At 37.0% G+C, this 17,316-nt stretch overlaps 1 protein-coding gene and 1 long non-coding RNA gene across 12 annotated transcripts in view; one reads left to right on the forward strand and one right to left on the reverse strand.

The window, feature by feature from the left end:
- Positions 1 to 17,316, forward strand: part of LOC138757395 (uncharacterized) — a 108,796-nt gene that overhangs the window by 51,206 nt on the left and 40,274 nt on the right. The window lies entirely within an intron of this gene.
- The window catches only part of exoc1 (exocyst complex component 1), an 88,984-nt gene that overhangs the window by 5,509 nt on the left and 66,159 nt on the right, over positions 1 to 17,316 (reverse strand). For all 9 annotated transcript variants that reach the window (XM_069924638.1, XM_069924636.1, XM_069924637.1 and 6 more), the window contains 6 exons: positions 16,307 to 16,417; positions 6,780 to 6,859; positions 3,577 to 3,814; positions 2,166 to 2,349; positions 1,879 to 2,078; positions 605 to 799 (listed from right to left, as the gene is read on the reverse strand). In XM_069924638.1, the coding sequence (XP_069780739.1) occupies positions 605 to 799; positions 1,879 to 2,078; positions 2,166 to 2,349; positions 3,577 to 3,814; positions 6,780 to 6,859; positions 16,307 to 16,417 (1,008 nt within the window). The remainder of the gene's footprint in view (positions 1 to 604; positions 800 to 1,878; positions 2,079 to 2,165; positions 2,350 to 3,576; positions 3,815 to 6,779; positions 6,860 to 16,306; positions 16,418 to 17,316) is intronic.

The raw sequence follows: 17,316 nt of genomic DNA on the forward strand, positions 1-17,316 counted from the left end.
GAGTTTATCATGGGATAAACTCGTCAAAAACTACATCAAGACCTTGACTTCAAATTTGTGTATTAAAATTTTAGTTTTATCTAATATGAAGGAGAGAGTGTCAGTAACCATTGTTAATATCCTTGACTACAGTAAGGCTGCAACTTAGTTTCTAAATAACTTGATGAAGAATGAATCAATAATGACTGTTAGCGTCAACGACCACAGCTAGTGCCATTGACTTGGGTTAAGGCTTAACTTCTAAATATCTTGCTGTATAAATGCTGCATTAAAATGGGCTGTTTGACAACTATGTTAGTGCCAACGTCAAAGCTGCAGCATAAACTTTATTTCACATAAGTGACAGTGCTAATCTTCATAAAATTTCATCCACACAATCAACAGAGCAAAAATGATAAAACAGCAGATTATGTTCTGATGAAATCTCATGAGCCTCAAGAAATAATGGGAGTTTCAGGGAGCATTTTCTACCAAATTACTACAGAATTATGCTCAGCAAAGGAAAAATAAATACTTTCCTGAAATTCAACCTGCACTTGTATAGTTTATTTCACTTGAAACATACTGAAGTAGGTTTAAATCTATATATGCCACTGGTACTCACCTGCAATAGGTTTTCTTCCTCACAGAGATGCTTGTCCACTTTTTTATACAGGTTGTCCAGTCCTTTCTTCACTTCCTTTCCAGGATATTCTTTGATAACCTTTCTGAGCTCTTGCTTGTTGAAAGCCAGCTGATAACTCACCTCCTCTTCCCTGATACCCTGTGCTACACGAGCTTCAATCCCCTCAAAGAAATGCTGTGTGCACAACAAACTACAATTAGTAACACCACCACTATATGCTTCACAAGGCACACAGTTTGTTCATTGACTAAATTCATAAATTTAATTTCCTACTCTGAAGAGAATGTTAAGAAAATGTTGGTACCTGTTGTAGTCATCCCATGATTTTCATGCAGAATATAATTTACAGAAAATGTGATTTGAACAAGGCAAAATATAAACCTATAGTTTAAATAACAGTTCATTCTTGTTTATCAAGACTAGAATTGCATTTTGTGATTACTGTATTTCTCTCAAAGTATGCACACCATAATTGAGTTGATATTCCACAATTTATTTTTAAATCAAGTCTCTTTAAACATATCTGCATATAATACTGTTTCAGTTTTACACTAATAACTAAGATCATCATGTTAAATGTTCCAATTGAGCAAAACATAAAAACTTAAAAACACAACTTAGTTTCATTTAAAGTTTCCAAATTTATATATTTTTTTCAATTTAACATAATAAAAAAATAAACATTTCCACTGCTCTCCCTGAACTGATGAGTTGTATCATTAACATTTGGAAGTGAAATGATTCTTCCATAATGATATCAGTCATTTATAATTTTTTTAAACTTTGAAACTAATACTGTATAATATCCCAGTGCAAATCTTATTTAAGAGAGGAATATTTCAAAGCATTGCTTTGGTGCATTTGTTATTGAAGCATAGCTCTTCCTCTCACCAGTGTGAAAAATTGACATTTTCAGTTTATGTTTAGATATACAAACAATGCTTTCTGATTTTCCTGGTGTTTTGCCAATTCCTGAATGGATATTCAGCTTTATCAAGTATCAAAAAATTTTGATTCTTCAAAACTCAAAGTTTCACATCATCGACACTGCCAGATTACTTAGATGTCATGCCACATGAAATTGGGAAACAGTGATTTTTTTAAAACAGATTATTGCTATGTTAATACTCAAGCAAAACAATGCTATTTTTATTTTCGTTTGCTGGTTCTCTTGCCATTGGAAGAATCCCCTCCTGAAGAACTTTGAGGTCAAGGTTAATGCTTTCTCCTTGAATGGATTACAGAACACTTACATTAAGTTTCTCAAGCGGTTGTCCCAGAGAGTATATCACATAAGATTGCAGATGCTCTGTATATTTGTGCTTGGCCTCTCTCCTTTCAGTCTCTAGACATGCAATTTTAAGCCGAGAGAGTGTTGAAAAAATATGGTGAAAGTTTTCCATCATCACAACATCGCGGGGAGTTTTCTGACTTTCATTAGCCACTTTTTCCACTGAGAATAAAGTACAACAGAAATTATTGTAAAAGTAAATATAATATTAAATCTGTGAATTCAGTTCACATTTTAACAGCTATTTACCATTGTTATAAACTGCCCGAATTAGTTTGGTGTAGGCCTTGTCCAGGTCCCCTCTGCGTTCTGCTGCTCTGAAGATAGATTCTGCCAGTTCAGCAAACTCTTCAAATCCACTAACAAATGGTAAAATTCCAACTTTACTCTTCTTTGATATCTTTACTTCTTCCATCTGCTTAATTTGATTCAACTGAAATAAAACAGAAATGACAAGCTAATGCAGCAAGTAAATTTATACATTTCAAATTTAAGGTCTAAAATATGCACACAATATCCATAGCACAAAATTCATGATGTGCAGGTTAGTGGAAGTGCTTTAGATGAAATATTATTAAGTATATTTTTAAGGTGAAACAAAGTTTCTTGATAAATTTAATAAGAAACCTGAATATACTTTGTGCTGTCATTCATTAAACACAAAAATCATATATAGAACTCTAATCAGGAGCTGATGACCAATTGTTTACCAGAGCCTTGTATTATTTTGAAATGTCTTCATTGACCACAGTATCTTAAATCTTAATGTTCAGGCAATAGACAGCCCAAATCCTGTTCCTTATTTATAGGCTACACTGTTCAATTAAAAGTTTTCCATTCTTAGTTTTGAGAGATAACTTTGTTCTACAACACAAACAATCAACCAGCAGGCTTGGTTGAACTGGTGACACGATTAGCACTAGTACTAGGAACCCAAGTTCAAATCTGCTGCTGTCTGTAAGGTGTTCTCCCATGACTGTGTGGGTTTCCTCCGGGACGCTCCAGTTTTCTCCCACATTCCAAAGACATATGGAATTAGTAGGTTAATTGGTCACAAAGCTTTGTGGGCCGGAAGTGCCTGTGAGCATGCTGTACTTCCTATCTAAACTAAAACCATCATAAATTAAAGATTTTTAATGAACTGGAGAAACAAACAGAAGATTTAAACCAACTAAATAGACCTGACCCCTGCAAAAGCCTACCTAACTGATGAAATGAACCACTCACAATCTTGATTCGAGAACTAAACCAAATTCAGAATAAGTGGGAGTGCCAAGAATAACCTCAGTATCCCTGAGAGATGAAAAATTGATGAGAGTTCCCATTTTTAAACATCATCTGAATGAAGGATGGCTGAGGGTAGGATCAGCTTGAAATAGCTTCCTTTGTGAAGGATGTCTCCTTAAGTGAGAGCCTTAAGGATGCTTTTCACTTATTCACCAATGTGTCTGCTTCCTCAGCAGAGAGAATTAACAGTAAAAATATAATGAAATAAATAAAAACATGAATTGCTCTGGGCAAGTTTGCAGAACCAATATCTTCTGCCAAAGACTTTGAGAATACTGCCTATTTTAAAGTCTGCATCATTAATAAATCAATTTGAGCCAAAGTGAGACATGACAGGGATTATTAACTTTATATACAATTTAAAATAACTTACAATGCACTTGTCAAAATTCCTTTTGACTGTCACAAGGACATTTCCTAATGTAGTACTGAGAAAAGATGCTGGGTCCACATTCTCTGCTGTCCAAACGTGATGGCTCATCTTCACCAACATGTACAGTGAATTGAAGCTGTCAATCTTATCTCCAAGTGAAATGAGATTGTTTAGCTCTGGCTCAATGCAGCGGAAAACTTTAATCATCATTGATCGAATAATAAATGCCTCTTCCTTTCTGCAATTGTAAATGACATGGCTTTTAAATACAATTACACATTTAAAAATTCTTTAGCTTTCTTGACATGAAAAGCAAAAAAGTGTAAGAGAAAACATTACAGAGACTGGAGTTAAACAGGAAAGCCTGCAGATGCTGTGATTATGGTGCAATACAAAAATGAGCTGGAAAAACTCAGCAGGTCATGCAACGTCCATAGGAAGCAAAGGGATATAACAATGTTTTGGGCCTGAGACCTTTGTTAAAGTATGAGTAGAAAGCTGGCAAATGTCTAAATTGTAGGGACTAAAGTTTTAAATAAAGACAAAAAAATCTTTGAAAGGCAGCGCATCATACCACATTTGTGTGTGTGGGGGGGGGGGGGTGAGAGAGAGAGAGAGAGACAGACAGAGACAGAGAGGTGTTTTTTTTCCAGATGGCTTTATATTAAAAAAAAGATGTGCTCCTTGCAAGATACCTTGCTATTTTAGAAAACATCTTGTAATCGCAGTGGTAAAATCTAAGCTTTAAAATCTGAAAAACTTCCACGATAAACTGCATATCAAATCCAAATTATCAGTATCAATACCAGAGCAGAGATAATTTACCAACTTAAAGAAATTATTAATGTTTTCTTATGAGCTAGTATTGTGAAAAATGGAGTTTCAGTTTTAAAATATTTGGCAGTGTATAGGAATTGGGCCGTCACTAAAGTATGCTGATTCTCAATATTCACCTCAAGTATAAAGGCCACTAGAAATGCTTTTTTTAAGGATTTGCATTCCTTTAAATTAGGGTTTCCCAACCAGGGGTGCAAGATAGCATTCCGGGGGTGTGAGATAACATTTCAGTTATTTTTATAAATCCATACTCCTTCAATTTGGATAATACGTCGGATGATGAAGAGCTGAAGGAAGATCTTATTGAACTGCGCACAAATCGTGTTCTTGAAATGCAGTTTGAAAGCAAAACTTTGGAACAATACTGGAGTTCGGCAATGGACATGTTTCCAAGACTTTGTGGTAAAAGCACCAACTGTGCTCATCCCATTCGCGACGGGACATACTTATGCCCTTTTGTCAATCAAGACAAAATCTAGAAATCGCTTGTGTGCACAGGCAGACGTGCGGACTGCTATCAGCCACCAAGTGCCACGTTTTGAAAAACTCTTAAGCAATAAACAGGAGCAAAAGAGTCATTAAATTTAAATAGGCTTATGAACATTTGAACATTAGTTCTTTAATTTTTTTAAAGAAATTTCATGCATGGATGAAAATTTAATTTTTTTGTTGGGTTTATGCAACTTTTAATTTGTTGTCATTTTTTCTTTTCCATATGTTTCATTTTTTGTTTATATATTATTAAAATTGATTATACAAATTTGTTTTGGTCACCTTCACCTTTATTCTTGAACAAATTATTACTTTAAGGGGTGTGAGAACATTTTAAAATTTTTTAGGGATGCGGGCATAAAAAAGGTTGGGAACCACTGCTTTAAAGAAAACAGTTTATATGCAAATTCATTTAAATTATGCCTTATAAAAATAGACAGGCTTCAGCTGAGAATTATTCAGCACTAAGATGCCCTTTGTTCTAAAATAATTAATTTATCCCAATAGAGTTTTACAATGAAAGGACAAATATATTTTGAATAAACCTACTAACTAGCAGAGGATGGTACCTGGAAATGTGTTATTAGTTTGTTTGATGAGCAGTTGGAATTGATTCGCAGTGAGATTTTTGGTCTCCTTTGGTTCTAATTTGGAGGCCAATTAAAGGTTGGAGATTGCTCTACTCCAAGAAAAATCAGCAGAGATTCAGATTTAGAATTTAAAAAGTTAACTAAACACAATCTAATTAAATGATGTCAAAATAATTAAACCAGATTGAGTCTTGTCAATTTTTGATGACATTGTTTCATAATTTAAAGCTCTAGATTGTGATCAATTTATTGATAACCAAAAATCAGATGAAGGATATTGTTAATTTTAATTTCATTTAGAGGTACAGCATGGCAATAGGCCCTTCCAGCCCATGATTAATGACCCTTCTAATCCCATACATCTTTGGAACATGGAAGAAACTGGAACACCCAGAGGAAATCCATATGCTCACGGAAAGAACATCCAAATTTCTTATCGACATTGGTGGACTCAAATCCTGGTCTCTGGTGCTATAATACTAATTGTTAGGCTAACTGTAGTGCCCATTTGTTGTTGCAAATTAAGTGGGACAGTAAATATTGATCTGTCTGTTCCTAGGTCACGGCATCATGAGATGTAGTGGATCACTTGAGGGCCCAGTCTTGAAAAGAAATGTTGCTACTGATAAGTAGAAAAAATGTGCATCTTGTACATTTGCAGGCCTGGATAGGATAAATCACATTAGTTACTACTGATTTTGTAGGTTTTGTAGATTGTTTTATTTAGTTTAAGAAAGGTTATCAAGAAACATTAAAGCAGAAATAATATAGATTTTTAATCTAGATGTGTATACATTGAGGTCAAACATTAAACTACAGATTGAAACCTGAATGTGTGTATTCAAGCCCTTCTAAAGTCTGGCCTGTGAAACTTTTATTTTGGTAGTTATTCTATTATAAATAATAACATCTGATGTCAGTCTTCAAGCTACTGGCATGTAAAATATAGTTACAAGGTTATAAAAACTACCATAACTCTGTGCACAGCAGATAGTTAAACCTTTAACTAATGTGAGTGTTACAACCCAAGGATTGAGATTATCAAAAATATTGCTTGCAAATTAAATATGTCAATAAAGAATCAAATTACTACAATTAATAAGATGCTTTAGCATTTCTCAGTTGAATGGTACATTTGAAAATATTCATTCATTGTGGCTCCTTCAAATTTTTACTTATTTATCAGCCATCTCTAAAAATATCCCTCAATTTTTCATCAGTAGTGGAAGGTTTTCAATAAATGTTGATGAAAAATAAACTGTCAACTCTAATTGTATTACTTACTCAGATGGTACTGAGAACTTGTCTCCAAAAAGATTATGTGGCCGAGACAGAAATGCTCCATCCACCTCAGAGTCTGCCTGCTGTAAGGAATTAAACATGAACTTTAAGATACTATGTATCATTTTGATTAGACCCATTTAAATAGAATACAACATGATAAAAACAAATTGAATAAGTCAAGCTTGTCTTTGAGCTTGTGGTACTAGAGTGTATAATAAGCATGATCACATGGTTGGATAACAGGTAAAGGTGAATTCCCATCATTTGGTTTAAAGTGGGTTGAAATAAAGAAATTCTCACCTAACTTTTTTTTGGTAACAAGACCTCTTGGGTTAGATATACAAACATTCAAGTGCATGTGCAATATCAAAAGGGAATATTATATATTGTAACACCATTGCCCATGTAACAAATGCCAAAAAATATACGAGATCCGACAATGAAAACATGAGGCTTCAGAGAAAAGAATGAACAAGCCAAATTCAAAGGAGGAAGAGGGACTAGAGATCAGACAAACCAAATCAAATAAAGATATGGATAGAACTAAAGAAAATCAACAATTTTCACAGATGCTTTGATGTGTGATTGCACAGAAATCCTGTAACTACCATGAGTACTTTATGACAATTAAACGTCTGGAAAAGATTGAGGCAAGAAGCAAGACACAATAATCTGAGGTTAAGCAAATGAAAAAGCAGTTGAAAAAGAAGATGATTCAAGAAAAGGAAATTTAAAGAATAAGTTTGTGAGAACTGATCTATTTTTTTTCATCAGGGAGCCAAAATTGACAGAATCAAAACAGATGGTGTAACCATGGGCAAGAAAATAAATGGCTGGAGAAATTCAGCAGATCAGGCAGTATCTGTGGAGGCAAAAGTTTGGGGTTGATGTCTGAATCACAATGCATGTCCCTTTACCTCCACAGATGGTTGTCTGACATTACTGAGTTCCAACAGTAGTTTGCTTCTAGATAGAATTAGGAGATATGCATAAAGTAGAAAGACAAAATGACAGGATTAATCCAAATAATTTAAAATAAAAATGACAAACTTTTGATTGAGGAACTGATAGAATGCAGTGGAGTCATTGCAAATAGCAGAGTTGGAGGAAGGAAAGTCAAGATAGCTGTGGTACACTGTAGACTTGTAATGAATATTTGTCATTCAGGAGTAGCTCATGGAAGTTCCCATGGTTACACCTTCAATCCAGGGAAAGAGAGGTAAGATGAAGGAGTTGTTCAATGTAAGAATTAGTTCAACCAGATAAAATAATGCATTATTAATCAGGGGGAATTGGTTGGGTCTCTATTCAAGGAAGTAATAGAGGGCCAGAGACCATGAATTATATATATATTCACCACTGAATAAAGATGTAGGATTGTATATTTACTGTTGAATAAAGGTGTAGAAGGATTGTACATCAACTGCGAGCCAGTGGGAAAAGGAAAATGTCAATGTGCAGATGCCATTAAGGGCATCATGGATATAATTGAGAAAGGACAATTACATAGGAACATAGAAAGTAGGAACAGGAGTAGGCCAAAAATGGCCCATCGAGCCTGCTCCGCCATTCAATACGATCATGGCTGATCTAATTTATGACCTAACTCCACCTACCTGCCTTCTCCCCATATCCCCTAATTCCTCTATCATGTAAAAATTTATCTAACCGAATTTTAAATATGTTTAATGAGGCAGCCTCAACCACTTCCCTGGTTAGAGAATTCGAAACATTCACTACTCTCTGGGAAAAACTATTTTTCCTCATCTCTGTCCTAAATCTACTCCCCCGAATCTTGAGACTGTGTCCTCTTGTTTTAGTTTCCCTGGTCAGCTCAAAAAACCTTCCTACATCTATCCTATCCATATCCTTCATAATCCTATATGTTTCTATAAGATCTCCTCTCATTCTTCTGAACTCGAGCGAATACAATCCTAGATGATTTAATCTTTCATCATAAGTCAACCCCTTCATCCCAGGGATCAACCTAGTAAACCTCCTCTGGACCGTCTCCAAAGCCAGTATATCCTCCCTCAAATATGGAGACCAGAACTGGACACAGTACTCCAGGTGCGGTCTCACCAGTACCTTATACAGTTGCAACATTACCTCCCTACTCCTGAATTCAATTCCTCTAGCGATGAAGGCCAACATTCCATTTGCCTTTTTAATAACCTGCTGCACCTGCAACCTAACTTTTTGTGATTCATGCACAAGCACTCCCAAGTCCCTCTGCACAACAGCATGCTGTAGTTTTTCACCCTTTAAATAATATTCAGCTCTTTTATTTTTCTTGCCAAAGTGGATAACCTCACACTTACTAACATTGTACTCCATCTGCCAGACCTTTGCCCACTTATCCAGCTTAACTATATCCCTCTGCAGACTCTCCACATCCTCATTACAATTTGCTCTTCCACTCAATTTGGTGTCATCCGCAAACTTGGCTACACCACATGTTGTCCCCTCCTCCGAGTCATCAATATAAATGATGAACAGTTGTGGGCCTAACTCTGACCCCTGTGGCACCCCACTTACCACTCTCTGCCAACCTGAAAAACTCCCATTTATCCCAACTCTCTGCCTCCTGTCAGACAACCAATTTTCAATCCAGGCCAATATATTTCCCCGGACTCCACTTTCCTGTAACTTACTGATAAGTCTCTTGTGCGGCACCTTATCAAACGCTTTCAGGAAATCAAAATATGCAACATCAAACTGTTCCCCTCTATCTACCGCACCCATTATATCCTCAAAGAATCCTAACAAGTTTGTCAAACAAGATCTTCCCTTTCTAAAACCATGCTGCGTTCCAAAAGCTTCACTATTTCATCTTTAATGACGGCTTCAAGCATTTTTCCGACCACAGACGTCAAGCTAATTGGCCGATAATTTCCAGTCTTCTGCCTATATCCCTTCTTAAAAAGTGGCATGACATTTGCTGTCTTCCAGTCTGCAGGGACCTGCCCAGAATCCAAAGAATTTTGGTATATGACCACCAATGCATCAACTATAACTTCTGCCATTTCCTTTAGAACCCTTGGATGCATATCATCAGGACCAGGTGATTTGTCTGGCTTTAGTCCCATTAGTTTCTCCATCACTACTTCCTTTGTAACAACTATTTTATCAAGGCCCTCCCCTACATTTGCATCCTTAACTCCGCACTTGGGCATGCTGGACGTGTCTTCCACCATGAAGACTGACACAAAATATTTGTTTAATGCCTCGGCCATTTCCTAATTTTTTGCTACCAGTTTTCCTTTCTCATCCTCCAAGGGTCCTATGTTAACTCTGGCCACCCTCTTCCGTTTTATATATTTATAAAATTTTTTGCTTTCTGTTTTTATATTTTGTGCCAATTTACTTTCATAATCCTTTTTCCCATTTCTTATTACCCGCTTTGTAACCCCTTGTTGTCTCTTAAAGTTTTCCCAATTTTCCAGTTTCCCACTGCTCTTTGCAGCTTTGTACACCTGCACCTTCAATTTTATACTCTCCTTTATTTCCTTTGTTAACCACGGTTGATTTTTCCCTCCCTTGCTGCCCTTTTTCCTGACCGGAATATATTTTTGTTGAGCATTACAAAATATTTCTTTGAAAATCTTCCACTGTTCCTCAACTGTTTCATCATTTAGCCTGTGCTCCCAGTCTACTCTGCCCAATTCCTCCCTCATCCTATGGTAGTCACCCCTGTTTAAGCATAATATATTAGTTTTAGATCTAACTATTTCCCCTTCCATCTGAATGAGAAATTCAATCAAACTATGATCGCTATTTCCCAGATGGTCTCTGACTATTACATCATTTACTCTACCTATCTCATTGCACAACACTAGATCCAGGAAAGCATTTTCCCTTGTGAGTTCCTTAACATGCTGCTCAAGAAAGCTATTGCGGATGCATTTTACGAAGTCCTCTTCCAGACTCCCACGACCAACTTGATTTTCCCAATCTATGTGGAAGTTAAAGTCCCCCATGATGACTGCCGTATCATTATTACATACTTCACTTATCTCTCTATTTATTTCCTGTGCCATTAAACTATTATTATATGGTGAGCGATAGATAACACCCACCAATAATTTTTTCCCTTTGTTATTCTTTATCTCTACCAAAATGGACTCAACATTATGCTCTTTAGATCTTATATCGTTCCTCACTACTGCCTGCAGCTCATCTTTGATTAAGAGTGCAACTCTAGCTCCCTTACCATCCTGTCTATCTCTTTGCACCACCTGATACCCTTGAGAGTTTAATTCCCATTTAGGGTCACCTTGTAGCCATGTTTCCGTGATGGTTACCAAATCATAGGCATGGGTACCGATTTGCGCCTCAAGTTCACTAACCTTATTTCTAATACTGCGGGCATTCAGATAAAGTGCCCTTATGCTCTTTGTCCTTTTAATATCTAGTGACTTCTGTAACCTTTTCTTTTGATTTTTCTGCCCACTATTTTTCTTTGTAATTTTCTTAACACTTTCATTGACCTGAAAACTCACTGCACCATCTGATTTTTTACTTTCTCCTCCCAACATTACTTTTCCTGGCCATTACTTTATCTTCCTTACCCTTTTTCCTATCACTCTGGTTCCCATACCCCTGCCAAATTAGTTTAAACCTTGCCCCACTGCTGTACCAAACATACTTGTCAAAATGTTGACACCTTTTGGATTTAGGTGCAACCCGCCCCTCTTGTATTAGACAGCAAGAATGGAGTCAAGGTAAGAAGAAATAATCTCAATGGGGCAAGATTAATCCTCCTTGGACCCCTCTTCCTAATTATCCTCCTTAAGCTATTGATCATTCAACATCTTATTCCCAGGGCAACTCTTGCCTTCCCTCCCCCCACCCACCCGCTCCCCCACCACTGTCCTATCCTTCCCTTCCCCACTCCCTCTGCAGCTTGATACTAGCTTGTTTTTCTTTTACATTTTGACAAAAGGCATTCAACCTGAAACACAAATTGTTTCTCTTTCCATGAAAGCTGCCTGATCTGCTAAGTATTACGAGCATTTTCTGTTTTTATTAGCTAACAAGGATGCGTTATAACCTTATTGAAGAAAGAAAATGCTTCAATTTGAGTGAAAATCTACCAGAAAATGTTTCGATCAAAGGCTCAACATTGCTTCTTTTTATTTTCTCTCCCGAGAACTTGATACATTAAATTTCCATCCACTCAATTATCCATTAGTCACAAATGCTTATTTAAAAACCCCTGATGTCTATAGTCATCTAAAGTAAACCAATTAATTCCACTCAGATCAGTTCAAGTCAGCATCAGAAAGGATAGAAACAAGAACCAGTCCACCTAAACTACATTTCTTAGTATCTTTAATAATATGTTCCTACTTAAATCAAAAATACGGAGGCATAATTTTTCTACAATCTTAGTCCCCTAGACCATTCAAAGAAAAAGAGAGCAGACAGATACAGGTAATGTGTTAAAATAATAACATTGCTTGAGAAAAAAAGCCGATATCCTAAAATTTTGTCTCTATGGAGGAATACTTCATCCTTCATTATCTTTCACTGTTCTGATCTTGTCTTCCAGCACTTTCATTGACACAATCCAAAGATTTTTTTATTTATTTAGACATACAGAATGGTAACGGGCCATTTTGGCCCACGAGCCCATGATGCCCAATTACTTCCAATCAGCCTACAACCCCGGTAAATTTCAAACAGTGGGAGGAAACCAGAGCCCCCTGAGGAAACCCATACAGACACAGGGAGAATGTATCAACTCCTTACTTACAGCATGGGATTCGAACCCTTGTCCCGATCGCTGGCTCTGCAATAGCATTGGACTAACTATTACACCCCTAGATTTTCAGCATTTATAACTAAACAGATGAGGCCTTCATACCACCTTTATGCTAGCACATCCACTGCCTTGCCTTCTTCCCACATAAGTGAGAGTTCTTTCATGCATCTATCCAGCTCCCTTTGGGTCACCTCAGCCAAATCTACTTTTTGTCCTAATCCTGGCGTGCATTCCAGACTCTAATTACTCTCTGTGTCATAAAGGTTTCTTCTCATAGAACTTTTTCTCTCCTTTTGCCAATTTTTTTAATCCTATGTGGCTTGATTCTTAACCCCTGTCACCAACAGGAACAGTTTCATGTTTTTAAATAAATCTATCAGATATTGTTGTAACCTTTTCTAATTTTCTGCTATTACATCTCTAATAATTATGGCCTCTTCTTACTGAGATACAGATGTTTAAAATTTTTTAAAAAAACACGGTACATAAAGAACAGAGGAAATTAACCTGAGGGTCATGAAAGTACAATAAATATGAGCAGGAGTAGGCCATCTGGCCCACTCCACCATTCAATAAAATCATATGTGGGGGGAGGGGGGGGGGCGGGTGCAGTCATGTAGCGGTCTGCTACCTGGCAAGCGAACCGGTACTCAAAATGGCAGACTAACCTGGCGAGTGCAGAAAGCCCGCACACACTAATGGCCTTCAATGGACAGGAGCCTGCACAGTGGGAACACGGCCAATCAAAGGCCAGCTCGCTGATGATGTCCCATCCGCCCACAGCAACAGGAATACAGGATTCAGTGGTGGGAAGCTGGGTCTATAATAGCATGGCTGGGGAGATCAATAAATCAGTTTTGACTTCACTTACATCCGTGTGTATGTCATTCTTCTCTCGCTTTGCAGTAGCACCTCGCTACAGTAGGAAGAAAAATGGATAAAATTCACAATAATGGTTGCAGTTAAAAGTAGATAGGAAGGAAAGTATGGAAATATGGTTGATGAAGGGAGAAAGAAGGTTAGTCAGATTGGTGGTCTAGACCACTGGATTTGGCAATGATAATTTGCCAGAGGAAAGGGAATAGGAAGCTAACATTACGATTAAAATCCCTAAATTTGAACAGTATTCAGTAAAATTTTGGAATTGATGTCCAGATAAAAAAAATGTAATCAGCTAAATTACTGACTCTACTGATGAACCAAATGATTAAATACAGGGTTAAAGCTCTTTGTCTCTTTAAACATTACTACATGCTACTGACTCAAGTATAAAGTTGCTAGTAAATGCTGAGCCCTTTGGTAAGCATTTATTACTGTGGTGTAACACCAGTTTAAACATCCCTGCTGAACTTCCAGTAAAGCTTTATTATTCATAGGAATGATTACATGGCGCTATCTTTATTGATGTGCATGCAATTTTAATGGTTTCAAACAACTTACATAATACAAAGGAAATACATTAAGATCATAAATGCCTTCATCACCAAGTTCCACTTTAAACTGAAATGGAATATATTAACTGTTAAAATAAATTGTTCACTAGGTTAATCATTTTAATTGAACATTCTGAAAAATTCAGATATGCAGACAAAAAAATTGTTTGGAGTTTGCAATTTTCATTAAGGCCACAGTATTCAAAGTGACAAATCATTTTTGAGTCGTATATTAAAATGACAACAACTGCTCTACCTCTGCCTCATCTTTCTTCTTACCCCACAGCAGCTCACAAACTCTGTACAACAGCATCTCTACCCTTAACCCTTCGATTGTTGATTGGTCTGTACTGAAGACATCTCTGTGAGATGCTGTCTTAAAAAGGAAGCCAACATCATAAAGATTCCCATCACCCTCGTTATGATCTCTTCTCACTGCAACATGCAGGCAGAATGTATAGAGGCCTGAAGTCCATTACCTCCAGGTTCAAGAATGTTTTCCCCCTCCAACACCAATCACACTCTTGAACTTTCCCATATTATCCTAACCATAAACTACGCCAAAACCATCTAAAGATCTGTCTGTACCATTGAAACGTGACATTTTTTTATCCACTGGTTGCAACTGTGAATATTTATTATCATTTTATATTTATTATTTCTTTTCCTGTCTCGTGAAATATTTTGGTAATAATTTAGCTTTTATTGTCGGTGTATTTTGTGTACCTGTGTGACTGCAGAAAGTAAGAATTTTGGTGCCCAGCTGCCCAGCAGCTCACAATCTCAGCTTCTCACCACAAACTTGAAGACCACCTTGGATCTCATACATTATTGAACTTTTGCAGTGACCCACCAAAATTATTTCTTGGCTTATGATGCATTATTTCGTTAACACACCTTTACTTAGACTAGGGATGGGCACTGATGCTACCATAAATTACATAAATACTGAAGAATAGACATTATGTAATTTAAGTTCTCGATTGTCTCTGCTTTAAGTACATAATGTGCAATGTAAGAACATAACTGATGATAATTTATCAAAAATAATCCACAGAAAAAATTCATGCAATGAAATCAACTGTATTCCTTTAAAAAAACTAGGATGTATTTCTGGTATTTCAGTGAAAACTCAAATCGATTAGCTCCTCCCATTCACACACCACCACTAAGGTTTGCACATGACTCAGCAGGCTGTGTTACTCCAGAGAGATTTGCATTCATGGCAAAATGTCCCTCTATTTCTCCAAGTTTTTCTTCTTACACTTTGCAAGAATTAAAACTAAATTTAGCTGCATTTTTGTGAAAGAAAATGAATACAATAATTTTATCTTCAAACACCACTTGCTGAATTTCATGAGTTGTTTCTTTTCAACTGTTTGACCTTCCCACAACTACTACTTGTGACTCATCCCCCAAGTCTTGAGGCAAGCCCGCATCTCAATTTGAACAAGGTCATTCCTTGGAAAATACTTTGTGCACTGATCTTGTTCTTTTTAAGATGGACGTCGCACATGTTTACATGCGTTTAACTCTAATAAAGTCAATTAATTGGGGGGGTTTGAGCTGTTGACATTTAATATCAAGCAGTTGCCCCAGCCTTTAATTCATTCCAGTAAAGATGACTTTAAGGTTGAGTTGGTGTGTGGCGCGTTTATCCTTCCCCCGCACCAACTTCCCCATATTACGGTGGGCTTATAGCCACACAGCGATCATTCAGACCCTCCCTCCCTCACCCTCGACTTACATCCACTCCCCCTCCCCGCTCAGCCCCATCGCTCTGGCGGTAGCAGCAGCAGTGACAACATCCATCTACCAGGATATTCAGGCACAACATGTGCCACTTGTTCTTCTTCATCCCTCTTTTTTACTTGCTGGTATTCATGGCTGTGCTTCCCATGAGGTTTCCCAGTGGCTAAAGTGCCCTGGACCTGTGCCCCTGTTGACAGATGCATTGCGCACCCCTTGGATCGAGGCTGCTGGCCGCGAAGAGAGGAGATTCCCGAGTTTCCTCCCCTCAGCAGGTTCCACGGTGCTTGTTAAAACCAACTTGGACTTCATTGACTATTCGTGTTGAGCCACTTAATTCCCCCACAAGAACATTCTGTTCCCCCTGTTTTGGTCCACAACGACTGTTCATGCCACTAAGATGTTCATTAATATTTCCTCACCCTGCATACGTAAGATCACGGGCCAGATAAATTTGGATCCCGGCCCATGGGCCATAGGTTGCCCGCCCTTTACTTCGATCATTCAATCTCTAGGCTAGGATTTCTTCACATTGTACAGATCAACTTATTTACTGATGTAATATACAAATATCATACCACAACTGATCCTGGTAAAGCTGGACTTTGTTGTAGCTTGAAGAATTTGCTGATGAAGTCTTGTTCAGCTAAACACAGGGGCTCTAACTCACTCAAGACTTGCTCGAAAATCTGAATAAAAAGAAACCATATTAAAGTTCCAACTTTTGGATAAGCATGTTGCATCTTTTCAATTATGCTTCACGTTATTCACATAGAATTCAACAATACCTATCACATTTACTTAACCTACTATATGAAGATCATCAATTTTATTTTTTTCTGTGTAGAAAATTTTTGCTTATCTTCAGGGCACCTATTATTTCAATTGACAAATTCAAGTTGAAAGTTGTTCATTAAAACAAATACATAAGGCTGATGAAAGCTCTTCCTGCAAAATTATATGTGATTTTCATTACATTTACTATAGCTATACTTTCAAACTTCTACAGGTGTACTATGGAAAGTAGATTGACTGGTTGCAGGTTGCATCACAGCATGGTTTAGTAATTCAAGAATGCAGAGGCTGGAAGAAAGTAGCGAATGTAGACAAGTCAATCAATGACTCCAAACGGTAAAGACATTGCCTCATAAAAAAACTACCAGCACCATGCTATTCTCATTGGTACTGAAGTCTGAACCGCAGCATCTCAAAATTCAAGAAGAGCTGTACTACTCTAACCATAACACAACTTCAAGACGACCAAAGATCAGTCCACACTACTGACAGAACAATTTTTTTTTCACTAGTGGCCAACTGCAAATATCTATTACTTATTTCTGTCTCGATCTTCTTCTCTTACTTTCATATTTATTAAATTTTCATTTTTCTTATGTGTTAGTCTTACTTAAATTGCTCTGTGTTTTATGTACCTGGGAAGCTGAAGCAAGTAAAGGTTTCACTGAAACTGTCATTTGTACATTACAAAAACTATTCATTCATTTATGTTCTATGTTTACTGATTTATGTTATCTACAAAATAACTGGTTAAAATTTTGCCATCATGTGGTGGTTTATTATATAATTTCAA

Source organism: Narcine bancroftii, chromosome 3, assembly GCF_036971445.1.
Source record: "Narcine bancroftii isolate sNarBan1 chromosome 3, sNarBan1.hap1, whole genome shotgun sequence".
Classification (NCBI taxonomy): Eukaryota; Metazoa; Chordata; class Chondrichthyes; order Torpediniformes; family Narcinidae; genus Narcine; species Narcine bancroftii.